The sequence below is a fragment of the Populus euphratica genome, unplaced genomic scaffold, assembly GCF_000495115.2.
Source record: "Populus euphratica unplaced genomic scaffold, PopEup_1.0 scaffold5.1, whole genome shotgun sequence".
NCBI classification, from domain to species: Eukaryota; Viridiplantae; Streptophyta; class Magnoliopsida; order Malpighiales; family Salicaceae; genus Populus; species Populus euphratica.
In genome coordinates, this window is record NW_011499848.1 from 2,901,978 (window position 1) to 2,928,432 (window position 26,455).

The 26,455-nt window shown below is 31.0% G+C and overlaps 3 protein-coding genes and 2 long non-coding RNA genes across 5 annotated transcripts; 3 read left to right on the forward strand and 2 right to left on the reverse strand.

The window, feature by feature from the left end:
- Nucleotides 1–9,102: 9,102 nt before the first annotated feature.
- LOC105115109 (Glycosyl hydrolase superfamily protein) lies at nucleotides 9,103–11,621 on the forward strand. The gene is made up of 2 exons (XM_011011902.1): nucleotides 9,103–9,273; nucleotides 10,445–11,621. Exons 1-2 carry the CDS (start codon nucleotides 9,177–9,179, stop codon nucleotides 11,464–11,466), a joined length of 1,119 nt encoding a protein of 372 aa, XP_011010204.1. The 5' UTR covers nucleotides 9,103–9,176; the 3' UTR covers nucleotides 11,467–11,621.
- Nucleotides 11,622–16,122: 4,501 nt separating this feature from the next.
- On the forward strand, nucleotides 16,123–17,140 carry LOC105115119 (basic leucine zipper 1). Its single transcript, XM_011011915.1, has one exon. It carries the CDS (start codon nucleotides 16,583–16,585, stop codon nucleotides 17,012–17,014), a length of 432 nt encoding a protein of 143 aa, XP_011010217.1. The 5' UTR covers nucleotides 16,123–16,582; the 3' UTR covers nucleotides 17,015–17,140.
- Nucleotides 17,141–19,352: 2,212 nt separating this feature from the next.
- On the reverse strand, nucleotides 19,353–20,883 carry LOC105115139 (uncharacterized). The gene is made up of 3 exons (XR_840277.1): nucleotides 20,488–20,883; nucleotides 19,860–20,207; nucleotides 19,353–19,590 (listed from the first exon to the last, which is right to left on the reverse strand). It is a non-coding gene; the product is annotated as an uncharacterized LOC105115139 (long non-coding RNA).
- A 224-nt stretch (nucleotides 20,884–21,107) lies between these two features.
- LOC105115134 (uncharacterized) lies at nucleotides 21,108–22,136 on the forward strand. The gene is made up of 3 exons (XR_840276.1): nucleotides 21,108–21,232; nucleotides 21,710–22,039; nucleotides 22,074–22,136. It is a non-coding gene; the product is annotated as an uncharacterized LOC105115134 (long non-coding RNA).
- On the reverse strand, nucleotides 22,060–26,115 carry FHY1 (Haloacid dehalogenase-like hydrolase (HAD) superfamily protein). Its single transcript, XM_011011926.1, has 7 exons — nucleotides 25,836–26,115; nucleotides 25,662–25,737; nucleotides 25,314–25,365; nucleotides 24,345–24,459; nucleotides 24,194–24,264; nucleotides 23,606–23,693; nucleotides 22,060–22,436 (listed from the first exon to the last, which is right to left on the reverse strand). The coding sequence occupies exons 1-7, from the start codon at nucleotides 26,069–26,071 to the stop codon at nucleotides 22,274–22,276; spliced, it is 801 nt and encodes a 266-aa protein (XP_011010228.1). The 5' UTR covers nucleotides 26,072–26,115; the 3' UTR covers nucleotides 22,060–22,273.
- Between the last annotated feature and the right edge of the window lie 340 nt (nucleotides 26,116–26,455).

The window sequence follows — 26,455 nt, forward strand, 5'->3', positions numbered from 1 at the left end:
AATATGCTAGTATAATATATAACATTTGGGATTTTACAAAACGACACTGCACATAATCTGGTCACAACAACTTGTATTGAGAGATCAAAAAGGTTTTTGGGATAATGATGTTGTTGCTTTTCAAAAAACAATTTATTTAAAAATATATTTAAATAATATTTTATTATTTTTTAAAATTTATTTTTTATCTCAGTACATTAAAACAATTCAAACAAGTAAAAATATAATTTAAAATTAAAAAATTATTTAAAAAAAAAAAACATGATTGAACTATTCTCCAAAACATCTTTTCTCAGTACATTAAAACAATTCAAACAAGTAAAAATATAATTTAAAATTAAAAAATTATTTAAAAAAAAAAAACATGATTGAACTATTCTCCAAAACATCTCTTAAAAGAATGGCTAGGGAAAGAAGGCTTGTTTTTCTTAGGCCCCAAAAGGATAAATATTTATTTTAATTAAGAGTGTGTTTTTACGACATAATTTGACTGTAATTTTGTAAATTTTTTATTTTACTTTTATATATTTTTTAATTTACTGATATTAAAAATAAATTTTAAAAAATCAAAAATATATTATTTTAATATATTTTCAAATAAAAATTAATTTAAAAGGCAACACTCATTCCTATTGTAAACCCTTGAAATTTAAATCAAAATGACGAAAATTTGTTGGTTTTGCGAGCATTGGCTCTCCTTTTATTTTCCTTTTTCTCTCATTGGATTGAATGGAAACTGATAAAGGTAGAAAAGATACTAAAAATTATATATAATTTCCGGAACCATGAGAGAATTGGAGAGTTCAGGACACGGAAAAGAAAGTGACCTAAATTATTAGAGTAAGCTTTGGGTGTTGTGTTTGTGTTTTTATGCTTAGATTTCATTGGATTTTATTAAAAAATGGATTTTAGAGACAAACGGTAGAGAACTCTATTATGCCTGTGACTCCTCTCTTTTCTCTCTATATGTTTTTGGCCGCAGAAAAAATAAATTTATCGTAAGGATTAAAATGTAGGTTATACGTGCACATTTATTTACGGAGAAAACAAGAGTACAATTATAATGCGGGGACTTGCGTTTAAAGACTGAAAAGGGAATGGTGGATAGAAAGGTTTTCGGGATAATGGTGAATGTCAGGGTATTAAAACAGTTAATAATCAAACATATAAAAAAATAATATAATTTTTTTAAAAAATACAGTTAGACGTACTCTTAACAGTTTGACCGTTTAAAAATATAAATTACAGTTATTTTTTAAAATATTTTTTATAATAAAATATATTAAAATAATATTTTTTATTGTTTTTTAAAAATTATTTTTAAAATTAACACATAAAAATAATTTAAAAATATAAAAAATAATTTTTTTTAATTTTTTTAAAAATATAATTTACACTCTGAAGGTGGCTGCGAGAGAAGCATTTAAAGACTGAAAAGGGCATGACCTAAACAGTGAAACGTGCCTGTTCGCAGAGGTCTATTGTAGTTTTGTGCTTTGCATTTTGCTCTCTCTCTCTCTCTCTCTCTCTCTGTAAATATTGGCCTAGTGATGAAAATGATTTTTATTCACTGCTCTTTAAGTAGTTTTGTTTCAAGATTTTCATTTAACATGCCATGCATGACATGTATTTAAGCGGATTTGTTTGGTTACAAGTTAAGAGACTCTCGTGAATGAACTAACATGGATAGGAACAGCAGATCTAAAACTTGTTCGGAGAAAAATTCAGAGCGAGTGTGAAAATATTCTGGATATACACATATGTGTGTATGTGTGTGTGGCATGGCTTCCATCTGTGACTGCATCTACATTTTGGGCTTTTAAAGCCTGAGCTCCATTACCAGCATACCTGTGAGTGAAAATTTAGGTAATATCTGGTATTAGAGTAATGATTGTTTATTTTATTTTAAAGTATTTTTTATTTAAAAATATATTAAAATAATATTTTATTATTTTTAATTCAGTATATTAAAACAATAAAAAAAATTGCAATTTTTTGCAAAAATAGTGCGCTACCTCAAATTAAAACAAATAAATGCCAGTGGGCCCGCTCTGAGAAAAGCAGGCCTAGATAGCTTTTATGTTAATACCTTGTATTTTAATGCCTAATATCTGGCATCACAAACATGTTTTATGTTAATACCTTGTATTTTAATGCCTGGTATATGAAGAATAAGTAAAAAAAGGTTAAAGATTTTATTTATTTATTTACTGTTGTGAATTATATATACAATAAAACATGTTTATTTTTTAATAATTTTTTGACATGCATTTTTAGTCTCGTATTCATTTAAATAACATTATCTATTTTTTCAACATCTTAATTCAAAGCTTTACCATTCTCAACTCTTATATGTTATTGTTGCTCGTCGAGCCAGAACACGCTCCTGGACAGTAAAATCAATTACACCCTCCATTCCAGTTTGTTTATTTGCATTGATGGTTCATGGATATCACTGTATCATGCAACGATGAACTGGGATGAACCTACGATCATGTGTTTGGTTATATGCTTGCAAGCGATTGTTTCGTGACCGACAAATGTCAAAATACAAGGAATGCAGTTCATGTGTTAGATAATTAATTGATTTTTTTAATTTAAATAATTTGATTTGTTTTTTATAGTTAAGATGTATAATTAATGAAAAGTCCAAAAATTGGTAAGTAATAATAAGTGATGCCTAATAAGATAAGTAATTGTTAGCTATAGTAGTAGCATGTGGAGCATGGTAATTTAAAGCAAATTTTTATTATTATTTTTGATGAATTTTTTTTAATGAAAAGCATATTAAAATTCCTTTCCATATACCCTCTAAAATAAAGTTTGAGTAAGCTTGGATATGGTATTAAAATTTCAAAATAATATATATATATATATATATATATAATTAGTTATTGATGGAGCTTGAACTTATTCACGAATAAAATGAAATAAATATTTTTTTCACATAATTATTAAAAAAATTAATTATTTAATCCCATCACCATATAGTAACCTTAATTTAAAAATTAAAACAACTTAACCTTTATTTTATGTGTATTTTATAATTAATTTGCACTAACTATTATAAAAAAATTGTTTTATAATATTTTTTAAGAAGTAATTAACAACGGATGTATTTTATGTTCACGAATATCTGGAGTCAAATACTGAATTGTTTAAACTTATTTATAACAATAATCAAGCTTTAAGATCATGGCTGAGCTAGATATGTTAACTTGACTTGTTTTAGTATCAACAAGGCTTGTAAACTATAACTTGACTTGTTTTAGTATCCTAGTTATACGCACTAGTTTCAACAAGGCTTGTAAACTATAATTATCAAAAATTAAGATATATAATGACTTGGTATGAAAAATTTAGAGAATTGATAAGTAATAGTAGATGATACCTGAGATAAGTAATTATTAACTATAATGATAGCCGGTAATCTAAAGCAAATTTTTTTCTAATTTTGATGATTTTTTTAAAATAAAAAGCATATTAAAATTCCTTTCCATGGACCTCTAAAATCAAGTTTTAGCAAGCTTGGATATTGTATCAAAACTTTAAAATAATGTATATATTTGATTAGTTATCGGAACTCAAACTTATTCATGGATAAATAAAATCAATTAAATATCTTTTTTATATAATTATTAAAAAAATTAATTATTTAATCTCATCACCATATAGTAACCTTAATTTAAAAATTAAAACAATGAAATTTTTTTTTGTGTGTATTTTATAATTAAATTACACTAACCATGATAAAAAAATTGTTTTATAATCTTTTTTAAGAAGTAATTAACAATAGATGTATTTTATGTTCACGAATATCTGAAGTCAAATACTGACTTGTTTAAACTTATTTATAAAAATGATGAAGCTTTAAAATTATGGCTGAGCTAGATTTGTTAACTTGGCTTGTTTTACTATCCTAATTATACGCACGGGTTGTAACAAGGCTTGTAAACTATAATTATCAAAATTTGGCCCGTTCAAGCATGTCGATTGTGTAACTTGCATTTTCGGAGCCTAATTTAAACTGAGTTTCATTTCAAATTAAATTAGATATTAATCAAGTTAAACCTAAGTCACCTAGCAAATTAATCAACCGACTTTCATTTCAAACTAAATTAGATATTTATTAAGTTAAACCTAAGTCACTTAGCAAATTAATTATATCCTGGTTAACCTTGACAAGCTTATACAAGAACTACCAAGTTAACTCCAAGTTTTTTTTTCTTTGAAATGATTTTTTATTCTATTTCAGGCTGTGTACAAAACAAATTTGTTTTATTTCTGTAAAAAATAGCTATTAAACAATGTCAATTTGGGGTTGATCTGATAACCCAAATTCTTAGCGTGATCGGACCCTGGGTCTTGACAACCATGACATCAACCCAGGTCACACGACTAAGCTACGTTTAATTGGGCTGCAAATAGGTTCCGTCATTTTCCCGAGCCAGAGGCTCTTCTCCATATATAAACTCTGGGCCCGTAAAATGAACTTTCTCGGTTTGATTAAAACATATGCCCTGCTGTAAAGGCGTGATTTTTTTTTCCTTCTTCTTTCTTGTTTTCCGAGTTAAAAAACTCGACAGTGAGGTGGATTTTATACTGTGTCCAAACTACATGTTCATTTTCAAATTTGGTGAAAAAAACCCCTCCGGATCAAGTGATTGGGATAAAATACTTTCTTATAACTCGGTGTTATCAAATTGAATCCACTTAACAAATCAATTCCAAAACCGATTTCTCCTTTGATTTAACATTTGTACATGTGTTGAAATTAGTGGTAGTTTTTTTTTAAAAAACTTTGTGGTAATAGTTGTTTTTTTAAAATATTTTTATTTAAAAATATACTGGAATAATATTTTTTACAAAAAAAATCATTTTTAACGTCAAAATATTGTAAAAACACATAAAAAATAATTTAAAATAAATAGTTTTTAAATTTGTTTTAAAAACACTTTTCAATCCGAAAAATAAATGGGCATGAGCTATTACTAGTTAGGTGGGCCGTGTTATGAAGTGAACCTTTTTTTGATATAAAAAATATCAAAAAAACTAAAATTTAAGAATGTCGGGTCTATTTATAACGTCTAGCCCAGTAGTAATATTTATAAAATTAAAAGAAAAAACTACTTAAAAAAATATGAATTAACTGAGTTAACTTATCAAACTATATTAATTCATTAAATTAGGGATCAGTGTCATTAGAGTGTCATAAATAAAATAAAAAAATTAATATCAACAAACTAGATTAAAACTAAAAAAGATTAAAAAGAAAAAAAAACTATAACTAATAATATTTTTATAAAAAAATTTAATTATTATATTAGCAATATTCATTATAATAAAAATAATAATATCTATAATACAAATAATAATATTTTTAACATTAATATTAATAATAATATTAAATTTATATGACCGAAATTTAAGTGAGTTTGACTACAACGTCAGACCAAAGAGTCTTGAGTTTGATTGCAATACTAAATTTAAGAGTTTTGGACGTGATTTTAGCTGCAAGGTCATGTTATGAATCATGATAATCTATTAAAAAAACAAATCATGGAGTTTAATAATCAAATCAATATTAAAAGATGAAATTAAAAGAAACACTACTTAAAAAAATAATTTGAATCAACTGGGTTAATCCGCCAAAACCAGGTTAACTTGTCAAATTAGGGATTCGTGTTATGAAAGTTTGATAGCTAAAATAAAAAAATAATATCAACGAACTAAATTAAACAAAAAAGATTAATTCAAAAGAAAACCGCAAAGAAAAAAAACTATAACAGTTAATATTTTTTTTAAATTTATTAATTCTTATATTAGCAATAATCATTATAATAAAAATAATATTTTTTTATAATATAATAATAATATTTTTAATATTATTAATGATATTAAACTTATATGATCAAAGTTTAAGTTGGTATGACTGTAATATCAGGCCAAAGAGTTTTAAGTTTGGCTGCAACATCAGATCTGAGAGTTTTAAACATGAGTTTACCTACAAGGTTACGTCGCGAAAATATGATAACTAAATAAAAAAAATAATATTAAAAAAACTAAACAAAAAAATTAATTAAAAAGAAAAAACAAAACAAAACACTAGATATAAAAAAATACTTTGTGAAAGTGAGGTATAATAAAATCCCCTTATGAGATCATCATGATAGTCTAATAAAAAATAAATAAAACAAATTATGAAATTTAATTTTTAATCAAATCGCTACTAAAAGATAAAATTAAAAGGAAAAAAACTAATCAAGAAACAAATCTGAATCAACCGAGTTAATCTGTCAAATCTAAGATCTGTATCATGAAAGTGTTATAAATAAATATAAAAAAATTTAATATTAACAAAATAAATTAAAAAAAAATAAAGATTAATTTAAAAAAACTTATTTTTTTTTTGAATCAATTAGGTTAATTTATCAAATCAAGTTAACTTATTAAATTTGTAATTCATATTATGAGTATTTGATACCTAAATAATTTTTTTTAATATCAATAAATTAAATTAAACAAAAAAATCAATAAAAAGAACCTATAACAAAAAAAAATATTTGACATTCATTGCACTGTAGAATCCACACATGCACAGGCCTTTTAGTTTGTAGTTACTTAATTATGACTATTTCGTTTATTTTTGTTGCTAGGTTTCATCAAAATCAGTGCCCATAACATTTTTTTTTCTTTTTTTGAAAAGAACATCAATACTCATAATGGGCAATGATGCTAAGGCCAGCGGGCTGTCAAAATTATATTTAAAAGAAACCCCTTCGCACATCACTAGTTGTATCTGGATGGATAGTCTTCCTGGTATCACTGCATTTTCTCTTTTTATTTTTTTCTTGCTCCGTGAATATAATAAAGTAAATTAACACGAGCCCAGTCTGTGATATCTCACCTTGTTTCCCTAGAATTAGTGTATAAATGTTTCTTTTCTTGTTTTATGATGCCTACTCCTTTTGTTTTTTCATATGTCTTCTAAATATTCTGTCAAACTCATGTGTGCTAATTTGAGATCGAAACTCGGGGTAGCATGAAGAAGGCTGTAACACCTAGGTACAAGAGTTTCCATCTCTTCCCTCTTCCGAACTTTCTTTATGTAAGATGACCGATCCGAATCATTTCGCTAATTAAATTATAAATCCTCAAATGAACTTTAAGGAAATGGCGTGGTCCTGAACGCTCCAACTAGAATTTTCCTAATCGTGTAAAATCAGTTTGCTCGACGACACATTCAATTGATCTGATCCTAGGCTACAGTAAAGCCGCCGGGACAAAGTTGTTGCTATAAAGTCAAGGCCATAGACTACAGGTAATCTGCAATGATAAAAATATCAACTAGTAAATAGAAAATCATAAACAGGAAAGGAGCCGCCGGTGGCACATTAATGACAAGTAGCCAAGAACATGTATTATAATACCAACAAAGTCGCCAGGGATGATGACATCTATAGGTGGCTAGAGGCACCAATGGAATATGCCGTGTTTAAAAACCCGAACATTTAGCCTCATATTTAAAGAAAAAAAGAAAAGAAAAATAGGCTGTCTATAATTTCTACAATTATTTATTTATGCAGGGAACTAAGGTCTGTTAGGTATTCCGTTATATACGAGGTTGAGTGAATTTTGAATTTTTTTTAATTAAAATTAATTTTTTTAATGTTTGATAGGTTAAGATTAAAAATAATTTTTTAAAAATAAAAAAATATTATTTTAATATATTTTTGAATAAAAAAAACTTTGCTATTGTAATTTTAAATACCCTTAAATAAAACAAAGAAAGCAGTACCCGAACACTGTACAGATTACTTAATGCACGCGTGCTATATCCATTGAATCTGAATGGTTCGGCGGCTCTAGCAAGTTGAGTTTCTATGATATGTGCCGAGGATGCGGCAAATTGCCAATTAAGAAACACGGGGCTTTGTTTGTGGACAGCTGCACCAAGTGTGATTAGTACATGGTTGCAGCAGATTTTACAAGAAGTGTGGTTTTTCAAGAAAAAAACGGGGGCAAGGAATTGACTAGACCAATATGGTCATGTGGGAGGTGGGGAGATTCCCATTCAGCGGCCACGTAGAAGATATTGCTACACTGACTGTGAGTGAGGGCCCTCGAGATTTCCATCACGATGGCTTATCGAGTTTATTTAGACGTGGAGCGCGGGTGAATTTATTTTTAAAATATTTTTTTTATTAAGATGTGTGGGTGAATTTATTTTTAAAATATTTTTTTGATTAAGATGTGTTAAAATAATTTTTTTTATTTTTAAAAAATTAATTTTTAATTAAATTATCAAAATAATTTAAAATATATAAAAAATTAATTTTTAATAAAAAATTAAAAATTTTAAAACATGACTTGTACCATGTTTTTAAATGGTGTCCTCTCTCTCTCTCTCTCTATATATATATATATATATATATATATTAATAGTGGGATAAGCTAGGTTAAACTAAAAAGGATAAATTGTTTTCTAAGTTCCTATTCTTTTCAAGAATTAAATGTTTCTGCCTAAGCTTCTTAACCTCCTTAATTATTTTCAGCAATTTTTCTAGTTTAATGAAAAATATAGCATGTAAAAAGGGCTAATATTTTATCCCAATGTGCTCAATTATTTATTTAGTCTCTCACATTATAAATATGAGAGACTAAATATATAATGGGTTTCAACACATAATTAAAATTCAAGTTTAATAACCGAAAAAATATGATGTATCCTAATGTCGATTCAATAATTCCATATATTTAGACTTTTAGTATAAAGTAATCTAGATATTAATTAATTAAATCTTATCCTTTTCTTTTCCTTCCCAACGCAAAAATCTAGTGATTTTGGTCTTCGATGTACAGCTAAATGCATGTCATTTAGTTTCCAATTTCCACACATGGGCAAGAATTTTCTACGCAACCACACTAAGAGAGAAAGAGACATTTAACAACAGGGCTTATAAAAAAGACGAAGACATTTCTTAAAGTTAATTAAGCGTTATAAGAATGTGGAGAATACAGGCGCATGAACCTTTTCTTTTCTCCTTTTCAACATATAATGGCAAATTGGACATTGACTATGGTATCACTCCCTATATAAAGAGCTGAAATGGTGGTAATGAGACGCATCGATCACACAGTATCCTCTAAAACAAATCACTCCATTCTAATTTTCCATGGCTAGCTTTTCTTCAAGAAGTAGGACTAGTTCCTTAACGGCTGCAATGCTCCTCCTCCTAGGGGTGATCTTCATGGCAAACCTTGACATGACAGGTTTGTTTGTGCTTAATTATCTGTTTTTCACTTGCTTAAGTTCGTTCATGTTAGGATGATTTAATTGACCGTTCACAATATCAAAGGACACGTTAATTAACGGTGCTTGCACATCAAGTCCTGCTGATGCACGTACCTCGAGCCTTCACTAGCATCGTGTTCCTAGCTAAGCCACGGGGCTGGTGGCAAGGATGCCATGAAACCCTAGCTAGCTAACTGCTTATGCACTTTAAAGAGAGTGATTATTTTGCAAATTGCAATATGCAAACTCTATTTCCAGCATGACTTATTTGTGAACTTCGCGGCTGGACAGGCCACATGCAAACAAGATATATAGCTCTAGAGATCCTAATTATTAATAATCTGATATTTCAGGTGATTTTATACATGCTATACACACACACACACACACCCAATTCGCGGCTGGACAGGCCACATGCAAACACCCACTGTATTCTAAAAATATCGTAAATTGGTTCACAACATTCTCATAAAAACAATCCCTTTTGTTTTCTCCAAGTAGAAATCAATCCCACAGCCTGTGATGTCGCACAAATATTTAGAGGGTTAAAGGGGGTAAAAATATATTTTTTTCTTGATGTTTCTGCTAAAAGAAATTAACTAGTTTTTAATTAGAGTTAGCTATATATACTAATTAACTAGGCAGGCTTCAAGCTGTTTGAAAAGGTACTCATCTCTGTGTAAGTCGAACTTCCTTATCTGAACGATCAATATTGCCATCTAATATTTTTTAGTTAAAGTAAGAAAAAAAAAGGTTGGGTGTTTTTTATCTCCTCTTTTTAAAATTTCCAATATAAAGAAAGTCCTTTGTATTCTCCCCGCAAAAAGAGACTTTGTTTTTTCGATTTGTACCATGTGCACCAACCAAATTAATTAATTATCAGAAGATACTTTTTATAAGCAGGAGCCACGCCCTCCCTCCAAGGATATATTAGTATACTGTACAATCAACAGTCGCACCTAACCAAAACGTAAACGAGGAAAACCCAAAGGAAATCCCGATTTCTACACTCGGAAATCAAAAGATGGGCTCGCGATTTTTGTTTTCGGAGAGACGGGCTGAATATTTAACCATTCATATAGTTCACTTTTTTCTCGTGCCAAATAGCATTCCCAATATGTTTGGCTCAGCAAAATTTTTGTGATTCAGGAGCTCAAGTAGGAATTTGCTATGGAATGATGGGCAACAACCTTCCTCCTGCCACAGAGGTTATTGCTCTCTACAAACAACACAATATCAAGCGGATGAGACTCTACGATCCAAATCAGGCAGCTCTGAATGCTCTCAGAGGTTCAGGCATTGAAGTTATGCTAGGTGTCCCAAATTCAGATCTTCAAAGACTTTCCAACCCCTCCAATGCAAATTCATGGGTAAAAAATAATGTACTCAACTTCTGGCCAAGTGTCAAGTTCAGGTACATAGCTGTTGGCAACGAAATTAGTCCTGTCAATGGCGGCACATCCTGGATGGCCCCATTTGTTTTGCCTGCCTTGGTAAATGTATTTAATGCTGTAAGAGCAGCAGGCCTTCAGGACCAAATCAAGGTCTCAATTGCAGTTGACATGACCCTGATAGGAACTTCCTATCCTCCCTCAGCAGGTGCTTTCAGGGGTGATGTTATTTCATACTTGGCCCCAATTGTTGGACACCTATCATACGCAAAGACGCCTTTATTTGCTAATATTTACACTTATTTTAGCTATTCTGGTAACCCGCGAGACATCTCCCTTCCCTACGCTTTGTTTACCTCACCATCAGTACTTGTATGGGACAGTGGTCGCGGTTATCAGAATCTTTTTGATGCAATGTTGGATTCCTTGTACTCTGCCCTCGAGAGACTCGGAGGAGGTAACACTTTGGATGTTGTTGTGTCCGAGAGTGGATGGCCTTCGGCAGGAGGATTCGGAACAACATCTGATAACGCAGGTACTTATCTCTCGAATTTGATTAGGCATGTGAAAGGAGGTACGCCGAAGAGGCCTGGCAAAGCTATAGAGACTTACATATTCGCCATGTTCGATGAAAATCAGAAGCAGCCAGAGTTGGAGAAACACTTTGGTGCATTCTCCCCGAATAAACAACCTAAATATAATCTCAATTTCGGTGGACACAGAAACTGGGACATCTCTACGGAACAAAACGCGACAGTTTCCCGTAAGAGTGATATGTAAGATTATCATTTCTCATGACAATCTAATTGAAAGTCTTTACAGATTTCTGTATGTACCTCGAGTTGTGAGAGAATTTCACAGTGTGTAATAGTTCTCATCTTAAATAAATGAACGTCATGTTTGTTTTCCCTCAAGAGGGCAGCACGTTTCATCAGGAAAAAAAAAAAAAAGGATACAAAGGCAAGGCCTTTCGAGTGTAGAATTTTCCCGTCATTGCCAAAATGATTTACAGTGATGAAGAAACAAAATAGCCTTGGTTTGAGATTTTATAAGGAGAGAGTGGATTTCATTCTCTTATTTATCTCACTATGATTAGGGGTGTTCAAAAACCAGATATCTGTAATAATTATGTTATTCAACCCAACCCAATCAACCAGTTAAAACTGATTAATGTAAATATTACATATAATATTGGATAAAAAAATTAATAAATAAATATCAAAGATTAGGTGACGAATCGAAATGCTTAAAACCCTACCAATTAGGCCCCGCCCAGCTACTTTCAGTAAGTGTAATCATAGATGTAACTCTAAACACACCACATCCATATCAGTCATTCTCTCTCCAGCCTCACTCTTTGCAGTTTCTTCATATCTTGTTTCACAGGTTAGTGATTTTTTCGTTTCTTTTAACAGAATAGTTTTTTGATTTTGTGTTAATGAGTATTTTTTTTTCTTTCTAATTGATCTACCTACGTACCCAGATTTCTTTGATAAATACCTTGCATACTGTTGGTTTTGATTGCAACATATGATGCAACTAAAAAAGTATAAGCCATTAATTTTATTGTAATGATGATTAACTACTCAGTTCCCGGCTAAGCCACGAAACTAGGTTTCGCTCGATACAAACTCTGAATCAAATTTCCCCAATGCCACTGAGTTGACCTTCGCCAATAAGCTTAAGCAATGCTTGAATGGTAATCCTTGCCTTAAAGGTGAAAGAGGGAGGGCTTCTGGTGTGTGTCATTATGCATGCTGGAGAGGTGAGTTATATTTTGAGAAGTTTGATTTTTTGCACTGTTGAAATTTTCTAGGCAGATTGGCAACTGTTGTTCTACGAGGGTTTTTGCTTGTTCTTAATTCGTACTAGAGATGAAATCAGTACATGTACAACAGCTCGTAATTTACTTCTGACAAATCATACATGGTGACAACAATAAGAAGAATTGACTGCAACAAAAGTCAATCGAAGTTACAGAACACATCTAATATCATTGAAAATCTTCAATCCTCGAACTGTTCCTGAATGTGCAGATATTTCTACCTTTTCACCCCTTCCTCACTTATGATTCATGTTTTAAATTAAAATATCAACAATTCTGGAAATATAAAATGAAGTTCTATGTCACGTGGAACAACTGAGAATGCAACATGTGTTGTCTGTTCTCCTGTGAACCAATTTTAACATGTGTTGTCTGTTCTACTGTGAACCAATTTGTTTTTCATTTAATTGAATTAGGTAATCACTTAGCGTGTTCATTGTTTTGAAATAGAATATGGGCAAGAAGGAAAGAAATGAAAGTCAAGAAGATAATGAACCAGATTTCAACACGTGCTGTCTATTTTATCTATTCAGATTTTATTGTCCAAGGATAAAAAAAAAAAACACTGTATACTTAACCCGTGAATATTTCTAATATCCGTAAATTTTTTTAATAAAATCTAATATATCTAACTTATTTAAATCCAAAAACAATGCAGCGTATGTTTTTTTTTTTTGAAAAACAAAAACATGACCTGGAATATATACTAAATTGAGGAAAAAATGCTAGTATTAAATGGATAATAAAAGAAAAAAAAATCTAGAGAAAACAAAAGATAATTATAGTAAATTAACCAACTTAGAAAGAACAAAAATTATAGAAACTTGCAAATAAAGAATGGTTATAAAAGCGACAAAGCTATATTTCGCCATTCAAATGTAAAAAACAAAACTTTAAAAAATCAATAACTTAAACCAATTTAAAAGAATATATTAAATATATAAATCAAGTCGTGAGACTAGAATAATATAGTAAAAAATAAATTCTAATCTCCAATAAATCTAACATGAAATTATGAAATAAAAAAAATACTCATCAAACCAGGCAAACCAACCATACTTTGTGACCTGGATAATAGATAAAAAAACCTTAATAAAAATTAAACCGCAAAACATTATGAAACTCAATTTTAAAACAACTCAATTTTGAAAGAGAACACATAAAAAATTTTAATTTTAATTTTTTTTTTTAAATTATAGTCAACCCAAGCTAAACTGTCAAATCTGTGATATAAGTGATAAAATCATGATAAATGAAAAGAAAGGAATCTAATAAAATTATGAAGCCCAATATAAAAAACTTTACCAGGCAAACCAACCATACTTTGTGACCTAGATAATGGATAAAAAAAACTTAATAAAAAGCAAACCGTAAAACATTATGAAACTCAATTCTAAAACAACTCTATTTTGAAGGAGAACACATAAAAAATTTTAATTTTAAAAAGACTTTAAAAAAATTCAAGTCAACCTAAGCTAAACTGCCAAACTTGTGATATAAGTGATAAGACCATGATAAATGAAAATGAAAGAAATCTAATAAAAATATGAAGCCCAATATAAAAAACTTCAAAGTTGAAGGATGAAACTAGAAAAAAAAATTAATTCTCAACTGATAGAATATTGAAAAATGAAATTAAAAAAAATAATTTGAAAATTTTTCAAAGTAAATAAAAAAATAACAAATAAAAAAATCTAAGATAACTTGGATCATTTTAAATTGAAAATTTTTCAAAGTAAATAAAAAAACCTAAGATAATTTGGATCATTTTAAGAATTCACAAAAAAACCTATAGAAAATATATAAAAAGAGAATAAAGCCTGTTCACTAATAATATAAAATGATAAAGGTTGAAACTAAAAAAATACGAGCTTAAAAAAGAATAAACAAAACCAAAAGAACCTTTTAAATTTTAGTTGATATCTTAAACTCATAACCCGTTAAATCTTAGACATGAGTTAAATTAAAAATCTCAATTAATAACCAATTTAATGTTAAATAATAGAATAAAAGAATATTAATTTAAATGTTAGCTAAAAAATATTCAACAAAGAAAATTAAATAAAAAGATCCAAAATAACCTAAATTATTTTTAAAATTATTAATTTTTTGAAACAAATAATGACACTCAATCTCAAATTTAATAAATGATGAAACTTAAAAAATATAAGTTTAAGTAGAGGAAAAAACAAAGAAACCCCAACAAACTTTCTAGATGTAGGTTGATCTTCAAAACTTGCAATTCGTTAAACTTTATATTAAGGTTCAATTAAAAAGTTCAATTATCAACCAATCTAATATTAAATTATAAAATTATAAAAAAATAACAATTAAAAGAATAAAGATTAAATTTAATAGAAAATAAAACTCAAAGATAATAAAATTATTAAAAAATTCAATTTAAAACATTATCTCGTATAAAATAAATAAAAATTAAGAGAGTGAGGATTAAATTTAAAAGATAAAAAGAAAAAAAATAAATAAGGATCAAATTGAAAAAAAAATTAATTTTTTAAAATTATTCTAAATAAAAAAATAAAAAAATAATAAAAACTAAATCTAAAATAAAAATTTTAAATGAAATCTTGTCATTGTATTGTTATGTATCTTGGTGCCCAGTAATTATCCTCCTAAGTTTAGGTTTTTGTTAAAGATAATAATTCATGTGAAGATTGAAGTACTTGTAGTTTGTCAGAATTGGCGTATGGATCCGTTGCTGTTCGATCCGGTCCTTGCTTCTTTGACCAGATCCTACAACAACGGATCTGATTAAAGAAGCTAATTTTCTTTAATCCCTACGGGAAATTTTATTTTATTTTATTTTTGATTTTTTTCTAAGGTTTATATGGCCTGGGACCAGGTGATAATCCTGACCCGGATGCCATGCACTTCAGTGATGGAAGTAAAATTAGCTTTTTGGGTCCTTGTAACCTCAAAGGGCCCTAAAGGCTTAAAGCGCTGGCTCACGTTCCAGTGGGTTTTAGCCATTAGTGTCGATCCAGAGTCTGAGACAATCCTTACCTTCAGCCACTTCCTTTATACTATAAACAGTACAGGACAGTGATACATTGAGAATTAGCCACATAATTGATTTTTTTAAATTTAATTCTACTTAAAAATATATTAAAATGATATTTTTAAAACAATAAAAAATATTAATCTGAATCATTCTTTAAAAAAAATCCAAGATTGGCATGTTGGTGATTTATCATTTCAAGTAATATTGAAATTAGAGTTACAGGCTGTGCAACAAAAACGACGCTGCTGTGTCATTTATTTAAGAAGAAGTATAGCATTAGCTAGAGTATGATGACATGCTTGCCTGAACTTCAGACGTTTCATGATAATAAAAGAAATGATTAGTTGAGATGTGTATAATTTGGTTTAAATATAGGTGATTTATTTATAGGTCCTTTCCATATCCCCGGGATCCCGTTATTGTCATTTGATCAAATACCTGCCTCTATCGTTTTCCCAACTAGAATTTTTAGTCAACCAAAAAAAAAACAATCTAGAAATTTTAGTGGTCAATCTTATCCGGTAAGAACAGTACAGCTATGAAGGAATATCTCGAAGCTTTGTGTTATGAGCTATCAACAGCAAGATTTGTTGAATATTTGCCATTAATACAACTGGAAATCGATTGCAGCCACAAGATTATTTTCTTCCCCCACTGGAAGATTCCTTTCCTTTCTATACTCGAAATCCTATCTATAAATAACCCATTGCAGAATTTTCAAAACCTCCGCACCTTTCCTTGTTCCTCCTCCATTAATTAACTCTTTCTGGATTTTCCTTCCCTTTCCTTTTTCTTATTCACAGGATTTTAGTCATGTTTTCAAAATCATAGACCTTTCTTGCATCGCTACTCATGATATGAACCATCTCAGACTGTTCTGTCGAATGAAAATTTCCAATTCAATATCAGTTGCACTTCTGTATTGGTTCTATGTCTTTTCTTGAACTTGTCTAATTTTCAGCCTCATACAACAACATTTACATTAACATTATTTAAGGCTAGCTAGCAACCGTAGTTATATATTATAATAATTCCAGTGATTAATCAAGAAAATGCCATCATCGTTTGCAAAGGCAGGTTCGTCAGGCTCTGAAATTGACCCACCAAGTGCTATGGTTGATGAGAAGAGAAGAAAAAGAATGATCTCAAATAGAGAATCTGCAAGGCGGTCGAGAATGAAGAGGCAAAAGCATATGGAAGATTTGGTCACTGAAAAATCTATTTTGGAGAGAAAGATACATGAAGACAATGAAAAATATGCTGCACTTCGGCAAAGGCATTTTGCTCTCGAATCAGACAACAAAGTTTTGACGGATGAAAAGTTGAAGTTGGCGGAATATTTGAAGAACTTGCAACAAGTTCTTGCAAGTTATAATGTCATTGAATCTGATCAGGATCTAAAAGTTTCAGACCGATTTTTGAACCCATGGCAAGTTCATGGTTCAGTGAAGTCCATCACAACTTCTGGGATGTTCAAAGTTTAGTTGTTCTAGTTTTATTTCCATGATTTATCGTCTTGGGATTGAGCTTTTGATTTCTCTGGTTATGCTGTTCGCATTTGTTTCGGTTTTGTATATTTTTATAGAATAAAGTTTTTGTTTTCTTTGTTATTAGGTTCATTATTTTTTTCTGGTTCAAGAAATTTGAGTTTTTTTTTTTCATTAAAAAAATAGATAAAATAACTTATTACAAAAAAGACAATTAAAAAATAACATAATTTAAAGAATTGTAGATAATTTATGTAACTTGTTATATGTGACTCTATTAAATTATAAAAATATATTGACATAATTTATAATAAAAAAAGAAGATGAAAAAAAAATAAAAAAAGAAATAAAAGGACCTTGAAGATATACCAAAATCCCGATAACACTATTAGTATTAATAAAAAAATATTGATAAAATAAATTTAAAAATATTAAAAAAATCACCAACAATAATTAAAATGAGCCACTTGATATCTTCAAATATGTCAAAATTTATTTGCTTTCAAATAGCTTATATAATATACTCTAGTAATCGTTGATGACTTTTCTTGATATTATTATATTTATCTCATTAATTTTTTTTTAATAATATCAGTGATATTATTATTAGAATTTTAATATATTTTTAGGTTTTTTTTTGTTTTTTCTCTCTCTTCTATTCTCCTTGAAATTTGTGTATAGAGAGGATAGAGAAAAAAATTAAAAAAATTAAAAATAATAAAGGGCTAAGGGATTAAAACTAAAATAGGGGTGGATTAAAATTTAATTTTTAATTTAAAATTATTATTTTAAATTATTTTAATGTGTTAATATTAAAAATAATTTTTTTGTAAAAATAATTTTTTAATTTATTTTTAAATAAAAAAACAATTAAAAGAAAACAACTTCAACGCACGCAATACGCTATGTCTACAGACAAACGATAAGGTCTAAACTTCACGATAAGACCTTGCAAGGATAAGACCCAAATATTCCTAACAGTGATCCAAGAAAGGTCAAATAAGCCTTCTTATGCCAGCCATAAATGGTGCACCTGCAGTCCTGCACCAACGAACTGCTTCCATATGAAGTAAGTAATTTCGTTGTTCTTTTTTTCCTAACACGCTAATGCTAATTTCGTCGGCGTATACGAAAGGGGAGACGTTCTTATCTTAAAACTACTTATGATAAACCATAAACGATAAACACACACAGTTATGACTCGTAGATTCACGAGAGTGGACAATGACAATCAGCCTGTTCGTTTTAGGTAAGGTTTTTGAGACCAAGTCTCATGGTCCCCCATCGTTCAACGAGCTGATCATGTACAGATGATCAAAGAGGAATGGAAATTCAGTTTTCGTGTTGGACTGCTGCGCTTGGGCATCTATTTCAATGAATTAGTTTGTTTTTGCATATTTTCTGGAGTCTACGACGGGCATGAAGACGAAAGAAAGTATCTTGGACAATATTATAATTAATTTCGCAACCAATATTTGAAGTGATGAGTTTTCTGTAACAACCAGCTTGTTTGGTACATGAGAATAGAATTTTACTTATAATTGGGACAGTCTAATCTTATCTCCTAATTCAATGCATCCTCGTGATCTTATCACGAGCATATCCATGCTGCCAAATTTACTTGTGACACCAGCCAAGCCAGATGCAATGTATGGACAGATGTATTATTTCCTTGTCTAATTACAAGATTGCAGAAAAAAAACCCGTATTTTCGGACTTGACTTGAAGGTTTTACACTGATAATCTACTACAATACGACACCTGTGCTAATGAAGTTGACAGATTGTTCTAATGGTTGCTGCCAAGGATAGCATCACATTTGCGATCGTTTTCTGTCCATGGCTTCACACTGATACAAGGAGCCAGGCATAATCCCTCTGCATTGGATTTTATATAAAGTCAAGATCTGGCAACAACATTGATTGACACTCGCGCTCAAGATAGACAATCGAGTGCTTTGATGCATTTTTCTACATTTTTCTATTGGATTGGATGTAATCAAGAGGAATACGTTTCTCGCCTGATTTTTGTCACCAGACATTATCTTTTCTTTTTTCCTCTGATAATGTAAACAAATGGTGTTTCCTGCCACAAGGCTAGAGGTTTTAGATCAATGTCGTGTTTATTGTTGGGGGTTGACCTCATACCCAAGGCCATTGAGTAAATTCAACCCAGTCCAGCAAACCAGACGGCATTTTAGAGCGAAAAGATTTTGTCTGATGATATCCAGTTACATGGCCCAGACAAGACTGGCTGTTGATCCGTTTGCAAAATCTAGTTTAATGTTGTAGTTAACTCGAACCCACTGTTCTAGTTAACACTTCGGGCAGTCCGGGTTTGAAGACTAATGCTCCAATCATGAGAACTAGGGATCAAGACACAATAGAAATGAACTTTAAGGGCTGAAGTGTAAATAACGGTATAAAATGATTAAAAATCATAAAAGTTTTAAAAACTACGACTTACAATAATATAATATTGAGCAATACCCACGTGGACGTTCCTACCACAACGTCTCTCTGATGAGCACCGTATGTCTTGATCTCCAATAATTCGAGACTGCATTTTCTTTTCTAATAAAGATACAACCAACATCATATTAATTTCACCGTATGAAGCAGAAAAATAGAATGCCATTACGTTTTTGTATTTTAAAAATATTTTTTATTTTAAATTAATATTTTGTATTTTAAATTAATATTTTTTATAATTTTTGATTGCTTTAATTTACTGTGATAAAAAATAAAAATAAAAATATTATTTTAAATAAAAAATCCTTTAAAAACAGTGTACATCTACTAAAACCACCAGGATTCACAACAACAATCTTATTTACCCTTACCCGTCAGGTTTTCAGGCTAACCAACTCATTTAGGGCCCCCCATGGCTCATGTTCAAAAATTCAATTTCAAGCTCAAGGACACGCAGAAATGTTACTTCAGCATTTTTGAGCTCTTCGTCTGAAGCTTTCTCTGAGACATCGATTGGCAATTTCTTGGAGCGACCCACAACATTCGCCAAAACTCTCACCGCCCCATCTTCTGCAAGCCTCCTGTAACTCAAGCGGGGTTTCATTGCCATCTTCCAGGCGGTGGAAAAAAACTCTCTCTGTATCCAGTTTCAATGGCCCAAAGGGCCGTAATGACCACTGAATAACTCAACTTCTGGTAAAATCAAACTCTCCAGAAATCTGTAATAGCAAATAAATAGATAAAACTGTTTAAAATAGTACTTTTTTATGCTTAAGGGACATGTCTTTCCCTCTGCTAGCACTTAATCACAGTGGCCTAGCAACGGCCGAATATGGACGATCACTTACATTCTAACTTTGAATAGATTGGATGTCAGATGTCAATAATTAATTATATCTAGAATTTTAGTGAAACTTGTGTTTCATTAAATTACAAAAAGCATCTATATACTGTTTTAAACAACACAACTGTGCCTCCGGATAAAGAAATGAACAATACCTGGTGGATACAGAAACCATTAACAATAATGAATCACCGTATAAGAGTTTCCAAGCATTACATTTGCAGATGTGAAGCTGATATGACATGATAACTGCAATAGTTCTGGTTCGACTATTGAACAATAACATTAAAGAGAGGAACATTCCCCTTGGCCGCCTCTTGCTTGAGCCAGGTACCCCACTCAATAAGACTTCCATATCATTGCCATCATCTGAATTCTTGGAAGCCTTAAGTAATACACTTGCAGTAGAAGGAACAAGCTCTCTAACAATTTGTCCCTGGAATTTTTATGTCCAGTTAAGACACCAGAGTTCAGGCATGGGCATAAAAGGAGAAGAAATCTGAAATTGCTTAAAAGGTGTTATGAAATGTGATAAATGATAATAAAAAAAGGGGGAAACATCCCCAATAGCCACTATACTCGTGGTGGAGAATTGTAATAGTAGTGGTTGTTTAAAATATTTTTTATTTAAAAATATATTAAAATATTTTTTTTATTTTTAAAAATTATTTTTGATATAAATATATTAAAATAATTAAAAAACTTCATTAAAAAAAAACTAAATTTTTTGCCCTTATACGTTGCCTTAGAGTGAGACGAAGACTCCCACACATTTTGTTCTGCCCGATACTAAATTTATGTCCTGTCCTCTCCTATGCAGTACATTTGCTTGCTTAACCCTTTAATTATTACAGATACCAAGTGCTCGTGGAGCAAAAGTGCTTGACTAGTTTTTTTTTAGTTTAGAGTGTTTTTTTTTTTATAGTTTTTATGTTTATGATTTAATTCAGGGTTAGATAGATTTAGATAAGTAAAAATTATAATTGAAATTTATGTATAATAAAAAGTATGAATAAAATATTTAGTGGAATTATAGTTATTGTTTTTTATTTCAAAATATATTTAAATAATATTTTTTAAAATTATTTTTAATATTAGTGTATTAAAATAAAATAAAAACATAAAAACATATCAATTTAAAACAAAGAAAAAAATTAAAAACTTTTAAATTTTTTTAAATTTTTTTTGCAATGCAAAAAATAAATAGATTTTACAAAATTCAACTAAAACACCTAAAAACTTCACAGAAACTATATTTTAAACTCAATTTTTTAATAAACCCTGCAACACAAAACACAATTTAATTTATTATCATACACCTTATTCTTATTGTGTTTGTTTCACCGCAAAACAAACACAGGTGAAAAACAAAAGAAGCCACGGCCACGTTCCCAATTGCTTCAGGAATATCATCTCGTCAAATTTTAGCTTTTCTAGGTTTCATATGAAACCCATAAATATAGAATCAGAGATAAAGTTTTACCGTACAAGTACTGGACAGCCAGACGTTGACCTGCACATATGCTCTCATCAAATGATTTGATTTTGGCAACTAGATATCTTGATGTTCTGGCAGGATCGCATGTTACTTTTATTCTTGTCATTTTTTCCAGAATAACTACTTGACGATTCAAGATTTTATGAATAAAATTGAATCCATTTCTTCCTTCCTTCCTTCTCATTCTTTTTTTCTATCCGAGAGAAGAGGTTCTCTTCACTTTTTTTCTATCCGAGAGAAGAGGTTCTCAACTCTTCACATTCTCAATTTCCAGCAACAAGATATCACAGAAAATAAAATTAAAAAAAGTAAATGAAAAAGAATTGAAGAAAATTTATTTTATGAGTGGACCAAGATATCAAGATGTGAGAAAATAATTTTTTTTAGGAAAGTAAATGAAAAAAAATTGAAGAAAATTCTAACTTCACGAGGGGACCAAGAAATCAAGATGTGTTTTCTTCTTTAAGCTCCGACTGATGATTTGTATCGCCGTCATCTGTTGATATATCAACCCCCATCTTAGACAAATCTTGACGCAGCAACTTTGCATTCTTGAATTGCAGGCCATTAATGCCAATTTCAATTGCAGCTTTTACATTTCTCAACCTGGAGTCAGTAAGGTGTTACAGATCAACAAAAGATCTTCAAACTAGCATGCACTGCAAAGAACGTGCACAAATGCATGTGAGAGAGTATCGGTGCGTGCACACAGTGGTGCAGGAAACACATTCTAATCGAACCATGCAAAATGTGTATCATAAGTCCAGCGTTGCTCACTTGACATGCAGCGTTATAAGAGATTATAAACAGAATAGCAATTTCTGTCTATGCTGACTATATAATCCAACTCCTATAACAGAAAAAAGTTATTTACCAGCAACAGAAGGATACTAGCCTTCACAGGAATTAGCCAAGGTGTACGTCATTGGGTAATTTTCACATTTCTTGGTGACTTCTCCTGGAATGTCAGAATAAATTAAAAAGATATTTCCATTGTGGACATTTTCCTAAAGAAATTAGCAATTCACAAAAAAATGGCCGCTATCTCTCTTTGAACCTCTCCCCACCCTTCTTCCTAAAGAAATTAGCAATTCACAAAAATATGGCCGCTATCTCTCTTTGAACCTCATCCTTAGGTATAAACCCACAACCTGATCCTCAAGGCCTTTGTAACCTAGATTTCAGACAAGTGTGCTAAAAAGAGCCACTCTCCAAGCAGAGTAATTATGATGAACCACTGGGTTTAGATTGTCAAATATTATTGCATATGGAATTTTCTGTGACAGTAACCCTTGGTGTTTAGATTAGAACTTACACTAGCAATGCAACTGTTGATTGAAGATCACCCAGCCTAGATCCACTTGCAAATAAACAAACCAAAAAGCCACGGAGGGTGGACCAAATTCTTACGGGGGGTGGGGGTGGCAAATTTGAATTATGATGAGGATCTAGGAATGTTAAGAAACAATTTGAAAATTCAGGGGGTGCCTAGCAATAATTTCTGGGGGACTAAGATGAAAACATGTCTAACATTAAGGGACTAAAATCAATTTTTGATTTTGTTTTGGGGAGGCACGGTGAAACCAAGCTGATGCACCGCCCCTGAAACCAAACCAATTTTCTCTGATTTAGATTAAAAAGAAATTGCCACCCCATTCTAAACAGCAAGAACCACTAATTCATGCCACAGGAAAACTTACTAGACGTGAAAACAAGAAGAATCATAACTGATAACTCATAATAAAATCTGAGTATTGCGAGAGAAGGAGAACAACCTGTCATCAATAAAAATGCAGCTTGTTGGCTCAACTTTAAGATGTCTTATGACTTCCAGATAGAAATCAGGATCAGGCTTCCTCTTTCCTGAAATGCCAAGCTAAGATGATCATTCTCCAAAAATGTAATTAAAGACCCAAACTAAAAACTCCACTAGACTCACTCCCCCTCCCTCACCCTTTCTCTCTCACTCGTGCACACACACCACCTTCCCCAAACCAAAAGCAAATAAGTACATTTTCCCACAAAATGCAAACAGAACAGAAAACTAATAACTCCGATATAGTCTCTTGGATGGGGTAGCCAATGACCAAGAAAAGGCAGCCAGTAGGCTTTCCCAAAGTACTAAAAAATGATATTGATAGGTCATAATCCACAAGGTCAAAGAACTCTTAAATAACTATCATCAATCAATAACCTCTATGTAAGTCCAAAATCACCACTGATGTACCAAAGACACATTACGGTGGAAATTCAAGTCGTTGCCAGTCTCTCCCAACAACCTTCACTATTGGTACACTGGCATGCCTACACAGGCAGACATGCATTGATAACAAGCATAGGCAAAATCAAAGTGAAGGACATACCAATCATACAAGAACAAAATGTCCAAGATAAATATGTTGATATATTTAGCTTCTCTTCAATCAGTCTGTACCTACGGAAAAAAATTTCAGAAGAAAGCAAGGAGCCATTTCACCAAATAAGCAGCAAGATGGAAAATGCATTTCATCTTACCAGACAGGATAATTTGTAAAAGCATGCATCTCATAGTTATTTTCTTTTAAATTGCAAAGCAGCTCTTCAATACCATCTATATAGGAATATCCTCTCCTCATACAGTTTTTGAGGCCTGCAAAGACAGATAAGCAAAATTAGTGCCTCTACAGACATGGATGAAAAGCATGGGCAATAAATGAAGAAGTTATAAAAAAATTAATTTCTCATTTCCATCATGAAAAATATCAAACTACAACTTGAGTTGATGATTCCACATTCAAGAACTTGAACTGATTTTGCATTCCACGTAGAATGTTTTAGGTTGAATAACTTCCTAGAAATTTATGGCATGGGCATGAGAATCAACCAAAGACACCAAGGCATTTAAATTCCAAACAGGACATGCATACTGGACAAGTTCAAAATGTTTTAACAGAAATAACATATTTGATTATCTAAATGTACAAGGAAAATCAAATATAAGATTGCATATATTTGCATTTTTTTGACAGTTCTGCTCAGATATCTAACCTCAACAGCACCATCAACCATGATAAGGCTCACTCACAGCGTTTCCTGTGAAAGGCTATAAAAGAACATCGTACAAGCTTTGGTTTTATTACTCATGGAAGAGTGAATTCAGCTAAGCAATAAGTTATTTCAAACTATATTCAGGCTGCACAAAAGTTTGCACGCATGTCAAAGTATAGGCAGCGCAATCCCATAATACATGTCAGCATTCAATCACGCATCATGCACAAAAATGATGTAGAAAGAGGTTGCCACAAGTATAGTGTAATAAGAAGACTCGAACAGCTTAAACAAGAGGTTGGATGTCTAATACTCAGTCCCCAAGGTAAGATTGATAAAAAAAGAGAGCATTATTTATAAATTTCATAGAACCAACACAATTATTTAAAAGGAAAAAAACGATAATCAACAAAAAGAAAAAAAGTTCATATCTTCAAAATTTAAGTTCTCACTGACCTTCTAAATCAAAAGATCTTTTGTCTTTGAAGAATTTTCCTGCCAACTCCATCTGAAAGAATCCATCATAACTTGTTAACTCAAAGATTAACATGAATAAATACCAACGGAATTCTACATTTTAAAAAGTCAACAGAGATTTGCGTTGAAGATTTCTCCCTTAAATTCATCAAATAAAATCATAGCATATCTATCACAGACAACACAAATTCAAAAAAAAAAAAAAAGTGATGAGCGAAACAATCTATGAAATGCTGTTCTCAGTACTGAACTCTTAAATTGATATCGTCGTCTTATACTAATAAAAGACAGGTGGATTTTGTGAATGCCGGCCAGTTGCAACAGTACCTCATCAACCCTCCCCTCTTCAAATTCAATCCAAGCAGTTGGGTGCTTGGATTCTATTAATTTCTCGAAAGACATTCTGGGGATAAAAATAAAAGCAAATCATATTGAGCCAAGAGCAATAGAAATCGAAAAAGAAAACAAGGAAAAAAAGAAAAAAAAGGGTAGAATCAGGACCCGAAGAAAGGAGCAACGTCATGGTAAAATGGGTCGCGAACAATGGTGTCCATGATGTCAAAAAGGAGTATAGGAAGCTTTCTGTTATTAACGTTCTGCTCCGTCCTGATGGGGAAGGAAGAAACGATTGGCATCATCTTCTTCTTCCCGTAGTTGAGGTTGTTATTTCTTGTTGATTTTGGTAGGAATTTTTTCAGAGGGACATGCACTGCTCTCACTGTCAGGGCGACTGCCATTTACTGGTTCCTCGAATCTAAAATCAAGGTGTTGGTGGGAGGAGATCATCTTAGACAAGAAAGGTTATATTAGATTCTATCATGCTACTTGTATTGGGCCTGATAACTCGTATCGCGGGGCCCATTCTAGTTTAATTGTATCATGGGCTTTCTTCCAGTCTTGTAATTAGGCCTTCACGATCCATTTCTTCGTACGTTCAGGCAGAAAAACCATTAAATTTTGACCATCAAGGGTAATGAGATCTGATCTGATACCCATTAAAATACAATTACAGAAAAACCACAGTGGTAATGACAACATCATGTGGACACAATATACTCACGGTTCAAAATCTATCGCGAGGCTTTTTATACTGAAGTGCCTAGTGACTGGGATACATGGAT